Source organism: Schistocerca piceifrons, chromosome 4 (genome assembly GCF_021461385.2).
Source record: "Schistocerca piceifrons isolate TAMUIC-IGC-003096 chromosome 4, iqSchPice1.1, whole genome shotgun sequence".
NCBI lineage: Eukaryota > Metazoa > Arthropoda > Insecta > Orthoptera > Acrididae > Schistocerca > Schistocerca piceifrons.
Genome location: NC_060141.1, coordinates 371,525,077 through 371,541,346, shown reverse-complemented (window position 1 = coordinate 371,541,346; position 16,270 = coordinate 371,525,077). Strand labels below are relative to the sequence as shown.

The following is a 16,270-nucleotide window of genomic DNA, read 5'->3' as shown; positions in this document are numbered from 1 at the left end:
TTTTCACATCTGTGGAGACCTGAAGAAAGACATGCGCGGATGTTGGTTTCAGCAGGACGAGAAAGTGCAAGAGTGGTTTCGATTCTGGATCCGTCAGCGGCCGACCGTATTCTACGAAACAGGACCACACAAACGATGGAGCCCCTCCACGCCCACACCAACGTGGTGACCAAACCAAAAGTTCTACTGCCACCTCCGTATAACATGCTAGTTTTTGAATCAGGAGTCACAGGATGCGGGCTGTGATGTTATCCATGCATCTGGGTAAGATTACTCATTAACATGGTCCATCAGGAGATAGAAAGTGGACGAAAGCGATTGAAGGGTAGCGGTTGTAAGCGCAGAGGAAAAAAAGTGCCAAGGCAAGAGCCAAGGGAAAAAAACCTCTGCGACAGTAGGACGGGTGGTAAGGGCAGTAGCGGCTTGCTATCTGCGACAGTGCATGCAAGGTGTGGTTATGTTAGTTCGAAGTATCGTGCATCGTTACCTTTGTCGTTGTTGGAGCTCGTTGCGGCGCTTGCTGCAGTTACTGCGTCCCTGCAACAGTTCTACGTCGTTGCAGATTAGTGGGCGATCGGTCATAGATCGGCTCACAGACGGTGTAGGGTGTGTGTGTGGCTGGTTTGCGTGCTGCGGTTGCCTGTTTTTCGGCTGGTCGAACATCTGGGGTTTCCAGTAATAACTGTGTTGCAGGGGCTCGCCAGTACTATCGTGTTAGCGTTCTATGGCCCATCGATGTTTAGTTCCTAGCCAGTAATGTCTTTGGTCTGTTATGCTTCCATCTATGGTTGTGGTCGTAGTTACCCAGAGAAAGGACAAACGGGTTGCGCGAGTGTCTCGTGTTATTGTACAGTCGTGTGGAGAGTTTTTGGAATACCTGCAACATAGTATCTAGCCGGTATTCCCGGTGAAGGTCCGCGATGCGTGTGTAGCGCGGAGCGTTGCTTATGATTTTGAGTACTTTGTTCTGTATGAGCTGCAGACGGCGCAGGTGAGTTGGCGCAGCGTATCCCCAGACAGGGGCTACGTACGTCATCAGGGGTCTAATAAGTGTCATGTACATGGACCTAGACACCCTCCTGTTCAGTGTGCTACGCCTGTTAAGCATAGGGTAGAGTTGTTTGAGCCTCGCGTTAGCTTTGTTGGTCACGTGTTGAATGTGGTCCCCCCAGAGTAGTTTCCTGTCCAGCCAGACACCGAGGTATTTGACCTTCTCGCGGAAACGTATTGGGCGTGTGTGTAGTGTTATTGGGTTGCAGTGCTGATGTTTGCGCAGTTGCTTCGGTCTTCTAGTGAACAGAACGGCCTCGCACTTGTCGACGTTTACTCTAACACGCCATTTCACCAGCCAAGGCTCCGCCGTTCTGAGTGCAGTCTGTAGTCGTGAGTTAATGTTAGACGGCTTCCAATTTTGCGCAAGGATGGCGGTGTCATCCGCGTAGATTGCTACCGTCGTGTTGTGTGTAGCTGGGAGGTCGTTAATGTAGAGGTTAAACAGTAGGGCCCTAGGATACTTCCTTGGGGTACTCCTGCCTGTATACCATGTCGTGTCGATTGTTTGCCCTGCACGTCGGTGTTGAAACTCCTGTCCGTGATATATGAGTGTATGAAACGTACGAGCCCGTCGGGGAACCCTGCGTCGCGAAGTTTGCGTATTAGGCCATTGTGCCATAGACGATCTAAAGCCTTTCCGATGTCCAGGAACACCGCCCAAGTTGCTTTGTTTGTGTTGTATCCGTGTGTTATGTATTCAACGACGCGGAGGAGTTGTTGTGTTGTTGAGTGATGATTCCCGAAACCGAATTGCTCCGGTCTCAGGGTGTCGTTTGTGATACAGTGCCTGGTGAGTCGTTTTAATATTACCTTCTCAACGATCTTGCTGAGCGCGCTCAGCAGACTGATGGGTCGGTAATTTTGTGGGAGGGAGTGGTCTTTTCCCGGCTTCCTGAACATCAGGACCTTGGCCGTCTTCCAAAAGGCGGGGAAGTGTTGGTGCTTGAGTATGGCATTCGTGATGTGTGTTAGGTAGTCTACAGCTTTGTCTGTGAGCTCCTGGAGAACACGGTTTTGAATGCCATCGTGACCAGGGGCCTTCCTAGCGGTGGTATGCATGATGGCCCATTTAACTTCAGCTGTACTAGCTTGTCGGATGATGATGCGCGCTGGTTGGGCCAAGATGCGTGTGACCTCCTGGTCCGTAGCAAGTCTGAACGCTGTGTCTGAGGGATCCAGGTTCGGTGTGAATGACGATGCGAGTGTGAGGGTCATCAGTTCCGCTTTTTCTTCCGCAGAATATGCTGGTCCGTCGGGCCCTTGTAACGTGGGGGTGTACAGTTTCTCCCTGGTGAAGTGTCGGGCTAGCTGCCACACGCGTGGTGTCCAGCCCTTCGAGTTTCTGGTCCCACTGTTGTGTCTTAAATGTTCGTATTTTTTCCCGGATTATACCCTGGAGCCTGTTAATGTGCTGCCAATGTCTCCTGAGTCGGTTCCTCATTGAGATCAGGCCCAGTATCTCCTGGGGCAGGGCAGCATTGTGTTGTTGTGGCGTGCGGATTGGTATGGTGTCGGCTATTGCGTCCTGGACGGCGCCGGTGAGGGTTTCAACTGCCTCGTTAATTTGGGCTGTCTCGTTAATCGCGTGGGTGGGATGCGACTGTCAAGCGTTTCCTTGAACTGGGTCCAATTCGCGCGCCTGTAGTCTAACATCCTGGGTGGGTTGTTCCATGTGCTGCAGTGTTTCTTCAATGTACAGTATAACGGGTTGGTGATTTGAGGGCAGATCGTTTTCAACGGCAACGTTGAGTGTTGTTGTTATGCCCTTGATGAGGGCCATGTCTAACACGTCTGGCCTGTGTCGCCTCCGGTAGGGAATGTGCGTCGGTTCGGTCGGCGCTAGTCTGATGTAGTTTCGTCCTAGTGCGTGTTCGTATAGTTTCTTGCCGTTGGAGTTTCGTATTCGTGAGTTCCAGTCCGGGTGTCTTGCGTTAAGATCTCCAGCGGCTATTACGCGCGGTGATATGTTGAGTATTGTGCTGATGTCGCGTGTTTTAATGTTTTTAGGGCTGTTGTATACTGACACCAGCGTAGTGTAGGCTCCGTTGAACATGACCCTGACGGCGGTTGCCTCTAGTTTTTCAAGTTCAGGGAGCACTATGTTTGTGTGTTATATGTCTTTGTGTATGATGATGGCTGTTCCGCCGTGACCGGAGCCGTCCGGTCGGACGGTACGATAGACGCAGTAGCCGGTGAAGTGTAGTTGGTTGCGTGGTTTCAGCTTAGTTTCGCTCAGTAGTGCGATAAGGATATCCTTACGCTCCATGAGCGCGGCAAATTCCGACCTTTTGTTGTTGATCCCGTCTGCATTCCAGAACAGGATCCGTGTCAGTGTCTGGTTGTTTGCGATGGGGGCGGGGTGTGGCGTGTTATCCATGTATGGGTGTAAACAGTGTGGTGAGCGCTGCTTGTATGGCGGCCCAGTACTGCCCAGGTTGAGCAGTCAAGAGCCGTGTGACGAGTGTGGTGACGGCCGCCGCGAACTTGTTAAAGGTCTGAGCGGTCGTGTGATGGGGGAATATTGTTTCCAATAAACCCTCAAGTGTTGTGTTGGTGTTGTGTGTGTCGGCCTGTGGCTCGGTTGGGGTGTTGGCGGCCGCTGGTGCGGGTGTTGGCGTTATGTGTGGGCTGGCGCTTGTGTTGTTGTTATGTGGAACATTTTGAGGTGCCTGTGTGTCAGACGTGGTGGGGGGTTGAGTAGTGCGTGTGTGTGCTGGTATCACTGGCTTGCTGACTGTGTGTCTGTGTTTTGTTGTTGTTGGGTACTTTGTTGTGGTGCACGTGTGTTCCCACCCCTGTTTCCGCGTGGTCGCCTACGCCTTCTCTGGGTTTTTGGTTCTGGGGTTCCTTGTGTAAGTGTGTCTTCCTGTGTGTCGTGTGTAGGTTCGCAGGCAGTGGCTTCAGGGAGTGGGGTTTTGTTGTTTTTGGGGGCTGGTGTTGGTACTGGTGTGGTTGTAGTGTCGTGTGTTGGCTGAGACGACTGTGTTGTTGTCGCAGCGGTTGTGTTAGGTGCGTGTGCTGGGCGCAGAGGTTCCGCGGCCTGCTCCGCTCCTCCAGGGCGTGTAGCCATGGCGAACGACACTCCGTTCCTGACAGGGTTTGGTGCGGGCCTTGGACGTGTTATGACGTTGGGTGGCTTCGACTGTTGATTTTTGCGCCTCTGCGCCTCTTTGTACACGTCGCAGCCCCCGTAGTTGGCCGCATGGCCTTGGCCACAGTTGGCGCAACGGTGTATGTTTTCGTGGATTAGTGTACATGCGTTGGATGCGTGTTTGCCAGCGCATCCGCGGCAACGGGGTGGCAGGCCGCAGCGGAGGGCCGAATGACCGAACCGCTGGCAGTTGTTACTTTGTTGTGGGACCTGTGGCGGTTCGTATATTTCTACCCTTACGTCCATCCGCAGAAGGCTTTTTATCTGCAGAAGGCCGCGGGAGGCGGCCGTTTCGGCCATCTCGACCAGGTAGTGTGGTAGACGGTGGTGGAAGCGGAAGCCCGTCATCCTGGAAGCACTTTTGCAGTCGAATCCTAGGAAGTTGAGCGCCGCTTGTACTGTGGTGTTTGGGGTACTGGGGTCCACTCCCTTTGCCACGTACTGCTGTGTCCGTTCTTCAGCAGTCCTGTACGTATAATGTTCGATCCCCTTTTCCTTTGGGGAATATAAGGAGATCTTTATATTCATTGTTAGTTGATACGTACAGTGAGGCCCTAACCCCAGAGTACTTCGTGTGTAGCGTTCAAGGTGTGTGCCTTTCCGCGAATGTTGTGTTGAGGACACTGAGGTCCCCGTAGTTTTGTATTACGACTGGGGGAAAACCAGTCTTCTGTTGTGCGGGCGTAGCTGCGGTTGGTGCTTGTGTGGTGTTGCTGACCGCAGGTCGGGTCGTGTTTGTTGTTGTGTTGGTGTTCCTAACCGGAAGTGCGGGTTTTGGTGTAGGCAGCAGCGCCTTTCGGCTACCTTGCGAGTGTGGTTGCTCGCTTGTTTGCGTAGTGTTTCTCTGTTTGCGTCGTGGGCCCTCCACCTGCCAGGGCCCAGTGTAGTGTTGTTTTGTGTCTGCATCTGCAGCTGCTGGTTCCGCCGTTGGAGTCAGCTGCCGCAGTGGGACGGTAGTGCATGAGTCACCAGTTGCAGGTGAATGTAGCGTGATGTCGAGGGTACTTGTCCGCGTGGGGGACTCACTCGGGCCACAGAGGTCGGTTATCAATCGGCGCTGGCTCAGCAGTTCCTGCGCTTGCGCAGCGATCTGCCGATCCTTGTCGGCCAACACCTCCTCAACGGCGGCAAACGGGACGTTGACGTCGACGGGAACAGCCGACTCACGCGCCTCTTTAGCTGCAGCCTTGCTGCGGGTTAGAGCGGGGGAAACACCGGCGGAATCTGCCATCTTGATGCTTTCAGGAGCTTTATTAGGTGTGGGAGGGCACGACAATTATGCTTTTTCTGAAAAGAAAAGCTATCAAATAGGTCCTACAGAAGAGGGGGAATACCCTACGGCCTAGCGTGCGCCGTTGGTGCAGTGGCGCGGCACCTAAAGGAGGTGCGGAGGAAGAGAAGTGGCCTACAGCACGCGGGGTGGTCCGACGTGAACGGGCCCCTGGCACTGATCAACCCTAGCACAGAACGAGATAGTCTCGCTAAGGGAGTTTGTAACCGAAGTTACGGGTTACTGCGAGTCAGTGACTCTTCCGACAATTGAGCTTCTCCGCGAGCTACGCGGCTTTCCGACGAAACGAAACAGGAATTGCCCGTCTCGTTTGCCAGGGCGATATATGTCTTAAAGTGTAAGGTGATTACTGTTGACGGAAACATCCCATGGACCCGTTGTGGCGGGTGTTCTGTTTTCGTCTGAATGCCACTCATACGTTAAGTAACTTGAGTTACATTAACTGATCTGTCTGTGAACACTGGTCTAGTCCTGAATCCAACGAACAAGACCAACAAAATTAGGAGAAGGTCCAGTTGGGATCTTCTGGGCGACAACTGTAGCTAAATCTTATCCTGCATTGTGGCACAGTGTTGATACTGTTGACTAAGTGCGGAGTGGAGCGGTGCACCTGCTTCTATCTGCGTATAGCAGAGGGTGTCCACTTAAGATCTACTTTCATGAAGTTAGTCAGTCAGTCCGAGTCTCCGTACCTTGTCAGTCCGAGTCTCCGTACCTTGTCAGTCCGAGTCTCCGTACGTTGTCAGTCCGAGTCTCCGTACCTTGTCAGGAACAGCAGCACAGCATCAGTGAATTCTGAGTTGCATCTCAGCGCGCTGGAGGCTAACCATCTAGACAAATGGTTTTGATACCAAGTACAGTACAGTACAGTAGTGTAGTGTAGTGTAGTGTAGTCCAGAATAATGCAGTAAACTAGTAGCGTGTGCCTCCTGATGTCCGGATGGACAGATGTCTGTACGTCAGACGGCCAAATGGTTGTATGTAGACCTTTCCTAAATTTTTTAATTATTTGTTTCTTTTATGTTGTAATTCTACGTAGTTTTTTCTTCCTCTTTCAAATAGCATAAAGCTAAGTTGTTACTAAAATATTTGTAATTATGCTAAAATATTATGTGCTATATTCACGTTAACTATATGCAGCATTCGGTCTGTTCTTTTATATAGATAATAGACTAAAGGAAAATAGCAAATAAAATTAAAAAAATTTTAAAAAAGTGTATGATACAGTCCGTGTCGTCTAGACATTATGCCATATGTTGAGCCTTTATGGAGCTTGCCTTGCCATGTGAAGTATTCTATTCTCGGTTATGGCTGTTTTGCATCTTCTGGTAGACACAGCAAGATTATTTTTTTCCATCTCCAAACGCAAACTCCGCCTCCATAACTGATTGGTCAGCTTAGATAGGTGTCATGTGGAGGACTCGGGTTCGACACCCGGTACTCCCAAGGAGTTTCCCTTAGTTAGGAGACTGGTATAGGGTGCACTCAGCCTCATGATGGCAACTGAGTTGCTTGTTGACCGAGCAGTAGCGGCTGCACGGTCTGCAAAGTCCGTAAAACGTTCGAGAGAGCTGTGTCCTGGTCCCACGCCCCTGCATGACGCTCAAAGGCGGTGATACAGAGGCCGGTAGACATCCCTTACGTGTCCACGGCTAGGCGAGGAGCTTGTTGTAAACACAACCTTTATAGTCAGTTGCACCCAACAGATACACACACAACCCTCACGCCCCGTGAGGAAAGACATCATTCTGTACGGGGGAGAAAACATTTTCCGATTAGGTGGCTGAACCTACCCCTCAGTGCCTCCTCGGAAGCACTGACACATGACAGTTAATTCCTTTGTGCAGGATGTGGAGGAGGAGTTCGCGGCGATGCGCCGCGCGGTGGAGGAGCGCAACAGCGACCCGTTGGCGCGCGGCGGATACGTGGCGACGATGCGCGAGCTGGTGTGCGACCCGGTGAACCGGCGCACGCTGCTGCTCGCGTCGGCGCTGCAGGCGCTGCTGCTGTGGTGCGGCTTCCTCGTCATGATGACGTACGCCACCTTCTTCTTCAAGCTGTCCGGCAGCTCGCTCGACCCCGACCTATCGTCCATCTCGCTCGCCGTCATCCAGCTCATCATGAGCGTTGTCGCTTCCGTCGCCGTCGAGCGCTTCCGCACGCGCAAGATACCGCTCATGGTGTGCTTCTCGGGAGCCTGCTTGGCGCTCATCTCAGAAGGCTTCTACTTCTACATGAAGGACGGTCTCCACGCCGACGTGTCTTCCATCGGCTGGCTTCCACTCACGGCTCATATCGCTTTCTTGGTAAGCGTGCTGGACTGAGTTTCAGCTTTAATGTTATGTTGTCATTAGCGACTGACTTACCTCAGTCACAGTGATCAATTTCACCTAGGTAGCATTTAACCAGTAGTCCATTCCATAAGTAACTCGTTTCACTAATCCTTACATGTACTACTCCAACAAAATCGTTACAGACGTTATATATATATATATATATATATATATATATATATATATATATATATACACACTCCTGGAAATGGAAAAAAGAACACATTGACACCGGTGTGTCAGACCCACCATACTTGCTCCGGACACTGCGAGAGGGCTGTACAAGCAATGATCACACGCACGGCACAGCGGACACACCAGGAACCGCGGTGTTGGCCGTCGAATGGCGCTAGCTGCGCAGCATTTGTGCACCGCCGCCGTCAGTGTCAGCCAGTTTGCCGTGGCATACGGAGCTCCATCGCAGTCTTCAACACTGGTAGCATGCCGCGACAGCGTGGACGTGAACCGTATGTGCAGTTGACGGACTTTGAGCGAGGGCGTATAGTGGGCATGCGGGAGGCCGGGTGGACGTACCGCCGAATTGCTCAACACGTGGGGCGTGAGGTCTCCACAGTACATCGATGTTGTCGCCAGTGGTCGGCGGAAGGTGCACGTGCCCGTCGACCTGGGACCGGACCGCAGCGACGCACGGATGCACGCCAAGACCGTAGGATCCTACGCAGTGCCGTAGGGGACCGCACCGCCACTTCCCAGCAAATTAGGGACACTGTTGCTCCTGGGGTATCGGCGAGGACCATTCGCAACCGTCTCCATGAAGCTGGGCTACGGTCCCGCACACCGTTAGGCCGTCTTCCGCTCACGCCCCAACATCGTGCAGCCCGCCTCCAGTGGTGTCGCAACAGGCGTGAATGGAGGGACGAATGGAGACGTGTCGTCTTCAGCGATGAGAGTCGCTTCTGCCTTGGTGCCATGATGGTCGTATGCGTGTTTGGCGCCGTGCAGGTGAGCGCCACAATCAGGACTGCATACGACCGAGGCACACAGGGCCAACACCCGGCATCATGGTGTGGGGAGCGATCTCCTACACTGGCCGTACACCACTGGTGATCGTCGAGGGGACACTGAATAGCGTACGGTACATCCAAACCGTCATCGAACCCATCGTTCTACCATTCCTGGACCGGCAAGGGACCTTGCTGTTCCAACAGGACAATGCACGTCCGCATGTATCCCGTGCCACCCAACGTGCTCTAGAAGGTGTAAGTCAACTACCCTGGCCAGCAAGATCTCCGGATCTGTCCCCCATTGAGCATGTTTGTGACTGGATGAAGCGTCGTCTCACGCGGTCTGCACGTCCAGCACGAACGCTGGTCCAACTGAGGCGCCAGGTGGAAATGGCATGGCAAGCCGTTCCACAGGACTACATCCAGCATCTCTACGATCGTCTCCATGGGAGAATAGCAGCCTGCATTGCTGCGTAAGGTGGATATACACTGTACTAGTGCCGACATTGTGCATGCTCTGTTGCCTGTGTCTATGTGCCTGTGGTTCTGTCAGTGTGATCATGTGATGTATCTGACCCCAGGAATGTGTCAATAAAGTTTCCACTTCCTGGGACAATGAATTCACGGTGTTCTTATTTCAATTTCCAGGAGAATATATATATATATATATATATATATATATATATATATATATATATATATATATATATGTGATGTCTGTTCTTTCGGACAACTAAGATGAAGACGGACAATGATCTCTTTATTGAACATCCACACCTGGCTCGAACTCTATCGAGAAACGGCAAAATCCCGCGAGTAAAGAGAGTATTGGGCAGGGGCACTACATTAGTAGTGATGATGATGGTCATGAAACACTACTGGCCATTAAAATTGCTACACCACGAAGATGACGTGCTATAGACGCGAAATTTAACCGACAGGCAGAAGATGCTGTGATATGGAAATGATTAGCTTTTCAGAGCATTCACACAAGGTTGGCGCCGGTGGCGACACCTACTATGTGCTGACATGAGGAAAGTTTCCAACCGATTTCTCACACACAAACAGCAGTTGACCGGCCTTTCCTGGTGAAACGTTGTTGTGATGCCTCGTGTAAGGAGGAGAAATGCGTACCATCACGTTTCCGACTTTGATAAAGGTCGAATTGTAGCATATCGCGACATTGCTGCTCGTGTTGGTCGAGATCCAATGACTGTTAGTCGAATATGAAATCGGTGGGTTCAGGAGGGTAATACGGAACGACGTGCTGGATCCCAACGGCCTCGTATCACTAGCAGTCGAGATGACAGGCATCTTATGCGCAAGGCTGTAACGGTTCGATCCCTGAGTCAACAGATGGGGACGTTTGCAAGACGACAACCATCTGCACGAACAGTTCGACGTTTGCAGCAGCATGGACTATCAGCTCGGAGACCATGGCTGCGGTTACCCTTGAATCTGTTTCACAGACAGGAGCGCCTGCGATTGTGTACTCAACGACGAACGTGGGTGCACGAATGGCAAAACGTCATTTTTTCGGATGAATCCAGGTACAGCATCATGATGGTCGCATCCGTGTTTGGCGAAATCGCGGTGAACGCACATTGGAAGCGTGTATTTGTCATCTGCCATACTGGCGTATCACCCGGCGTGATGGTATGGGGTGCCATTAGTTACACGTCTCGGTCACCTCTTGTTCACATTGACGGCACTTTGGACAGTGGACGTTACATTTCATATCTTACGACCCGTGGCTCTACCCTTCATTCGATCCCTGTGAAACCCTACATTTCAGCAGGATAATGCACGACCGCATGTTCCACGTCCTGTACGGGTCTTTCTGGATACAGAAAATGTTGTTCGACTGCTGCCCTGGCCAGCACATTCTCCAGATCTCTCACCAACTGAAAACGTCTGGTCAATGGTGGCCGAGCAACTCGCTCGTCACAATACGCCAGTCACTACTCTTCATGAACTGTCGTATCGTGTTCAAACCGCATGGGCAGCTGTACCTGTACACGCCATCCACGCTCTGTTTGACTCAATGCCCAGGCGTATCAAGGCCGTTATTACGGCCAGAGGTGGTTGTTCTGGGTACTGATTTCTCAGGATCTGTTCATCCAAATTGCGTGAAAATGTAATCACATGTCAGTTCTAGTATAATATACTTGTCCAATGAATACCCGTTTATCATCTGCATTTCTGCTTGGTGTAGCAATTTTAATGGCCAGTAGTGTATTTGGTTTGTGGGGCGATCAACTCCGCGGTTATGAGAGCCTGTACAAATTCGCAATCTTTTCACAGTCCGGTCACGACACTTTCACCGAATGATGATGGAATGACGAGGACAGCACAAACACCCAGTCCCAGGGCGGAGAAAACCGTCGAACACGAGGCCCCGTGATCCAGAGGCTTATTTTTTTGTGGTCATCAGTATCCTGACTGTTTTGATGCGGCCTGCCACGAATTCCTCTCCTGTGACAACCTCTTCATCTCAGAGTAGCACTTGCAACCTACGTCCTCAATTATTTGCGGCATTTATTTCAATCTCGGTCTTCCTCTACAGTCTTTGCCCTCTACAGTTCCCTCTAGTATCATGGAAGTCATTCCCTTGTGTCTTAACAGATGTCCTTACATACTGGATACTGTCCCTTCTCCTTGTCAGTGTTTCCCATGATTTCCTCTCCGATTCTGCGCAGAATCTCCTCATTACGCACCATATCAGTCCACCTAATTTTCAACATTCGCCTGTAGCACCACATCTCAAATGCTCTTCTGGTCCGGTTTTCTCACAGTCCATGTTTCACTACCATGCAATGCTGTACTCCAGACATACGTTCTCAGAAATTTCTTCCTCAAATTAAGATCTATATTTGATACTAGTAGACTTCTCTTGGACAGGAATCCCCTTTTTTGCCATTGCTCTTCTGCTTCTGATGTCCTCCTTGCTCCGTCAGTCATTGCTTAATTTACTGCCTACGTAACTGAATTCCTTAACTTCATCTACTTCCTGACCGTCAATCCTGATGTTAAGTTTCTTGCTGTTCTCATTTCTACTTTTTCTCATTACCTTCGTCTTTCTTCGATTTACTCTCAATCCATACTCTGTACTCATTAGACTGTTCATTCCGTTAAGCAGATCATGTAATTCTTCTTCACTTTGACTCAGGATAGCGATGTCATTAGCGAACCATATCATTGATATCCTTTCACCTTGAATTCTAATTCAACTCCTGAACCTTTCTTTTATTTCCATCATTGCTTCTGTTATGTACAGAATGAACGTTCGGGGTGAAAGACCACATCCCGGTCTTGCACCCATTTTAATCCAAATGGTTTATTCTTGGTCGTCCACTCTTATTATCCTCTCTTGGCTCTTGTAAATATTTTGTATTGCTAATCACTCCCTATAGCTTACGCCTATTTTTCTCAGAATTTCGAACATCTTGCACCATTTTGCACTGTCGAACGCTTTTTCCAGGTCATCAAATCTTATGATCTTGTCTTTTCTTTATCCTTTCTTTCGTTATCAACCGCAATATCAGAATTGCCTCTCTGGTGCCCATAGCTTTCCTAAAGCCAAACTGATCATCTAACACATCAATTTTCTTTTCCATTCTTCTGTATATTATTGTTGTAAGCAACTTGGATGCATTAGCTGTTAAGTTGATTGTGCAATATTCTCACATTTGTCGGCTCTTGCAATCCTTCGAATTGTATCGATGATCTTTTTCCGAAAGTCGGATGGTGTATCGCCAGACTTATACATTCCGCACACCAACGTGAATAGTCGTTTTCTTGCCAATTCCCCCAATTATTTTAGAAATTCTGAGGGAATTTTATTTATCCCTTCTGCCTTATTTTATCGTAAGTCCGATTCTAATACTGGATCCCCTATCTCTTCTAAATCGGCTCCTGTTTCTTCTTCTGTAACTTCATTTAAGTCTTGGCCTCATAGAAGTTCTCAATGTATTCTTTCCACCTATCCGCCCTCTCCTCTGCATTTAACAGTGGAATTCCCGTTGCACTCTTAATGTTACCACTCTTGCTTTCATAATTTCACAGAAGGTTATTTTGACTTTGTTATAAGCAGTCAGTGCTTCTGACAATCATTTATTTTTCGATTTCTTCACATTTTTCATGCAGCCATTTCGTCTTAGCTTCCCTGCACTTCCTATTTATTCCATTCCTCAGTGGCTTGTATTTCTGTATTCCTGAATTTCCCTGAACGTTTTTGTACTTCCTCCTTTCATCAATCAACTGAAGTATTTCTTCTGTTGTCTGTAGTTTCTTCGCAGTTGGCTTCTTTGTACCTAAGTTTTTCTTTCCAGGTTCTGTATTTGCGCTTTTTAGAGATGTCTATTCCTCTTCAACTTTACTGCCTATTGAGCTATTTCTTATTGCTGTATCTATAGCCTTAGAGATCAAGAGTATCTCGACATTCCGTAGTACTTCTGTATCCCACTTGTTTGCGAATTGTTTCTTCCTGACTCATCGCTTGAACTTCAGTCTACTCTTCATCACTACTACATTGTGATCTGAGTCTATATCTGCTTCTGGGTACGCCTTACAATCCAGTATCTGATTACGGAATCTCTGTCTGATCAAAACGTAATCTAACTGAAATCCTCCCGTATCACCCGGCCTTTCCCAGCTAGTAGTTCGTAAATACACTGTCTTGGTTAACGATATATGCTGTGACGCCTTTTCTTTCCTACGAAACATGGAACCAAAAAATGGAAATCTCCATTTTTATCCACTTTCTTGGTGAAACAAATGGTAGGTTGGAGAGAATTTAGATGTTCTAAAACCCAGGTAACTGCGAGTAGGACATTCGGTCTGATAGTTCCGTACAAATTTATTTATGTACATACAGTTCATCTCTAAGTTTTGATGAATTTCTTTGTATCATAAAATGTGACATAAATATCGGAATCTTTTGATATCATTGACTTAGAAGATTAAATTTTTTTACAGAAATTTCAGCTCGATACCGCTAACCGTTTCTGAGAAAAAGGGATCTCAAAAGACGGCCAGAGAGGATCCTAAAGTACGGAACCCTACAAACGAAGGCCGCATTGCGGCCCCCTGTGACCATATGACAGATGTACCGTCTACACATCTCCAAAAAGATTTCGGTTGTTCAGTTGTTCAAAAAGAATTATCCTCGAAGTTTTCTATAAAAAGGTTAGCTGCTACTTGTAGTTTGACGATACAATACAGCTCCCAATTTTTGCAATAAACTTTCAAGATTTTTTTGGTGGCATATTGAGGCAGTTTAATGCTAGTTAAAGCCCTTACGTAGATCTATTATCGATTGCTATATAATGTGATCTTACTCAAAACATGAAGTGGGATGGAATACAGGATTATTGGGCGTCCTCTAATACACTACCTAACAAAAAAGTTCAGCACCCAAAAGAGAAAGGGAAACAAAATTAAACTCCACGGGCTGAGAGAGTATTTGATACTATTTCAGTGATTAGATAAACGAGTCAATTTTACAAAGAACGTAGTCGTATTAGCTCGTTCATCCCCTCTGGCCTGGACGCATGCACTAACTCGGTTGGGAAGGAGGAGGTAGTAAAGCCGTTGCATCCTCTCCTGAGGCCAGCTAACCCATAACTGTTGTAACTGGCCACTGATATCCTGGCTAGTACAATGGCGACGTTCAAGCTGGTCTTACATGTTTCATCGAAGACAGATCTGGAGATCTCGCAGACTATAGGAGTCCCTCTACAACACACAGTTCATAGAGGCTCGTGCCATGTTTGGCGAAAATTTTCCTATTGAAATGGGGCACCACGATACAGTCGCATGAGAGGTAGCACTGAGGACATAGAATGTCCATGAAGTGCAGTTGTGCCGTCATAACTACGTGATCGAAAGTATCTGGACACCCCCGAAAACATAAGTTTTTCATAGGTGCGTTGTGCTACCACCTACTGCCAGGTACTCCAATCAGCGACCTCAGAAGTCATAAGAGGTCGTGAGAGAGCAGAGTGAGGCGCTCCGGACTTCGAACGTGGTCAGGCGATTGGGTGACACCTGTGTCATACGTCTGTACGCGAGATTTCGACACTCCTAAACATCCCTAGGTTTACTGTTTCCGATGTGATAGTGAAGTGGGAACGTGAAGGGACACGTACAGCACAAACCGTACAAGCCGACGGCGTCTGTTGACTGACAGAGACCGCCGACAGTTGAAGAGGGTCATAATGTGTAATAGGCAGACATCTATCCAGACCATGACACAGGAATTCCAAACCACATCAGGATCCATGAAAGCTAGGCAGGAGGTGAGAATACTTGGATTTCATGGTCGAGCGGCTGCTCATAAGCCACACATCATGCTGGTAAATGCCAAACGACACCTCGCTCGGTGTAAGGAGCTAAACATTGAACAGTGGAAAAACGTTGTGTGGAGTGACGAATCACGGTACACAATGTGGCGATCCGATGGCAGGGGGTGGGTATGGCGAATGCCCGGTGAACGTAATCTGCCAGCATGTATAGTGCCAACAGTAAAATTCGGATGCGCTGTTGTTGTGCTGTAGTCGTGTTTTTCATGGAGGAGGCTTGAACCCCTTGTTGGTTTGCGTGGCACTACCACAGCACAGGACTACATTGAGATTTCAAGCACCCTCTTGCTTCTCACTGTTGAAGAGCAATTCGGGGACGGCGATTCAATCTTTAAATACGATTGAGCACCTGTTCAAAATGCACGGCATGTGGCAGAGTGGTTAAACGACAATAACGTACCTGTAATGAACTGACTTGCACAGAGTCCTGACCTGAATCCCATAGAACAACTTTCGGATGTTTTGGAACGCGGACTTCGCGCCAGGCCTCACCCACTGACATCGATACCGCTCCCCTGTGCAGCACTCCGTGAAGAATGGGCTGCCATTCCCCAAGAAACATTCCAGCACCTGATTGAACGTATGCCTGCGAGAGTGGAAGCCGTCATCAAGGGTAAGGGCGGGCCAAAACCATTTTGAATTCCAGCGTTGCCGATGGAGGGCGCCACGAACTTGTAACATATTTTCAGCCAGGTATCCGGTCACTTTTTATCACATAGTGTAGTAATCTCAATTACTACCAAACATGACCTGATGTGGTATCCAATGGCTCCCCATAGCATTACATCTCGAGTAAGACCATTGTGCCTGTTTGTAGCAAAGCAAGAAATGGTCTGCTCACCTTATTGTAGCAATTCTCGCCGATGATAGTCATCTGGAGTGGTGCAGAACCACGAATCATCGCTAGACACAATGCAATGTCATTCATCAGCAGTCCACGCTTCCTAGTCACAACATAACTCAAATGCAGCCGTTTGTGATGTGGTGTTAACTACAGCTTATCTATGGGATGGTAATTTCCTTGTCCAGCTGCTACTAGTCTCCGATCAATTATGCGGGATGACGCAGGATGTTGCAGGGAATCCATTACTTGCTCCCGGATGGCAGACGCAGAT

At 48.9% G+C, this 16,270-nt stretch overlaps 1 protein-coding gene across 1 annotated transcript in view; it reads left to right on the top strand.

Moving 5' to 3' along the window:
• Nucleotides 1–16,270, top strand: part of LOC124795092 (facilitated trehalose transporter Tret1-like) — a 101,051-nt gene that overhangs the window by 72,419 nt on the left and 12,362 nt on the right. The window contains exon 4 of the mRNA XM_047258925.1: nt 7,343–7,801. Coding sequence (XP_047114881.1) covers nt 7,343–7,801 — 459 coding nt within the window. The remainder of the gene's footprint in view (nt 1–7,342; nt 7,802–16,270) is intronic.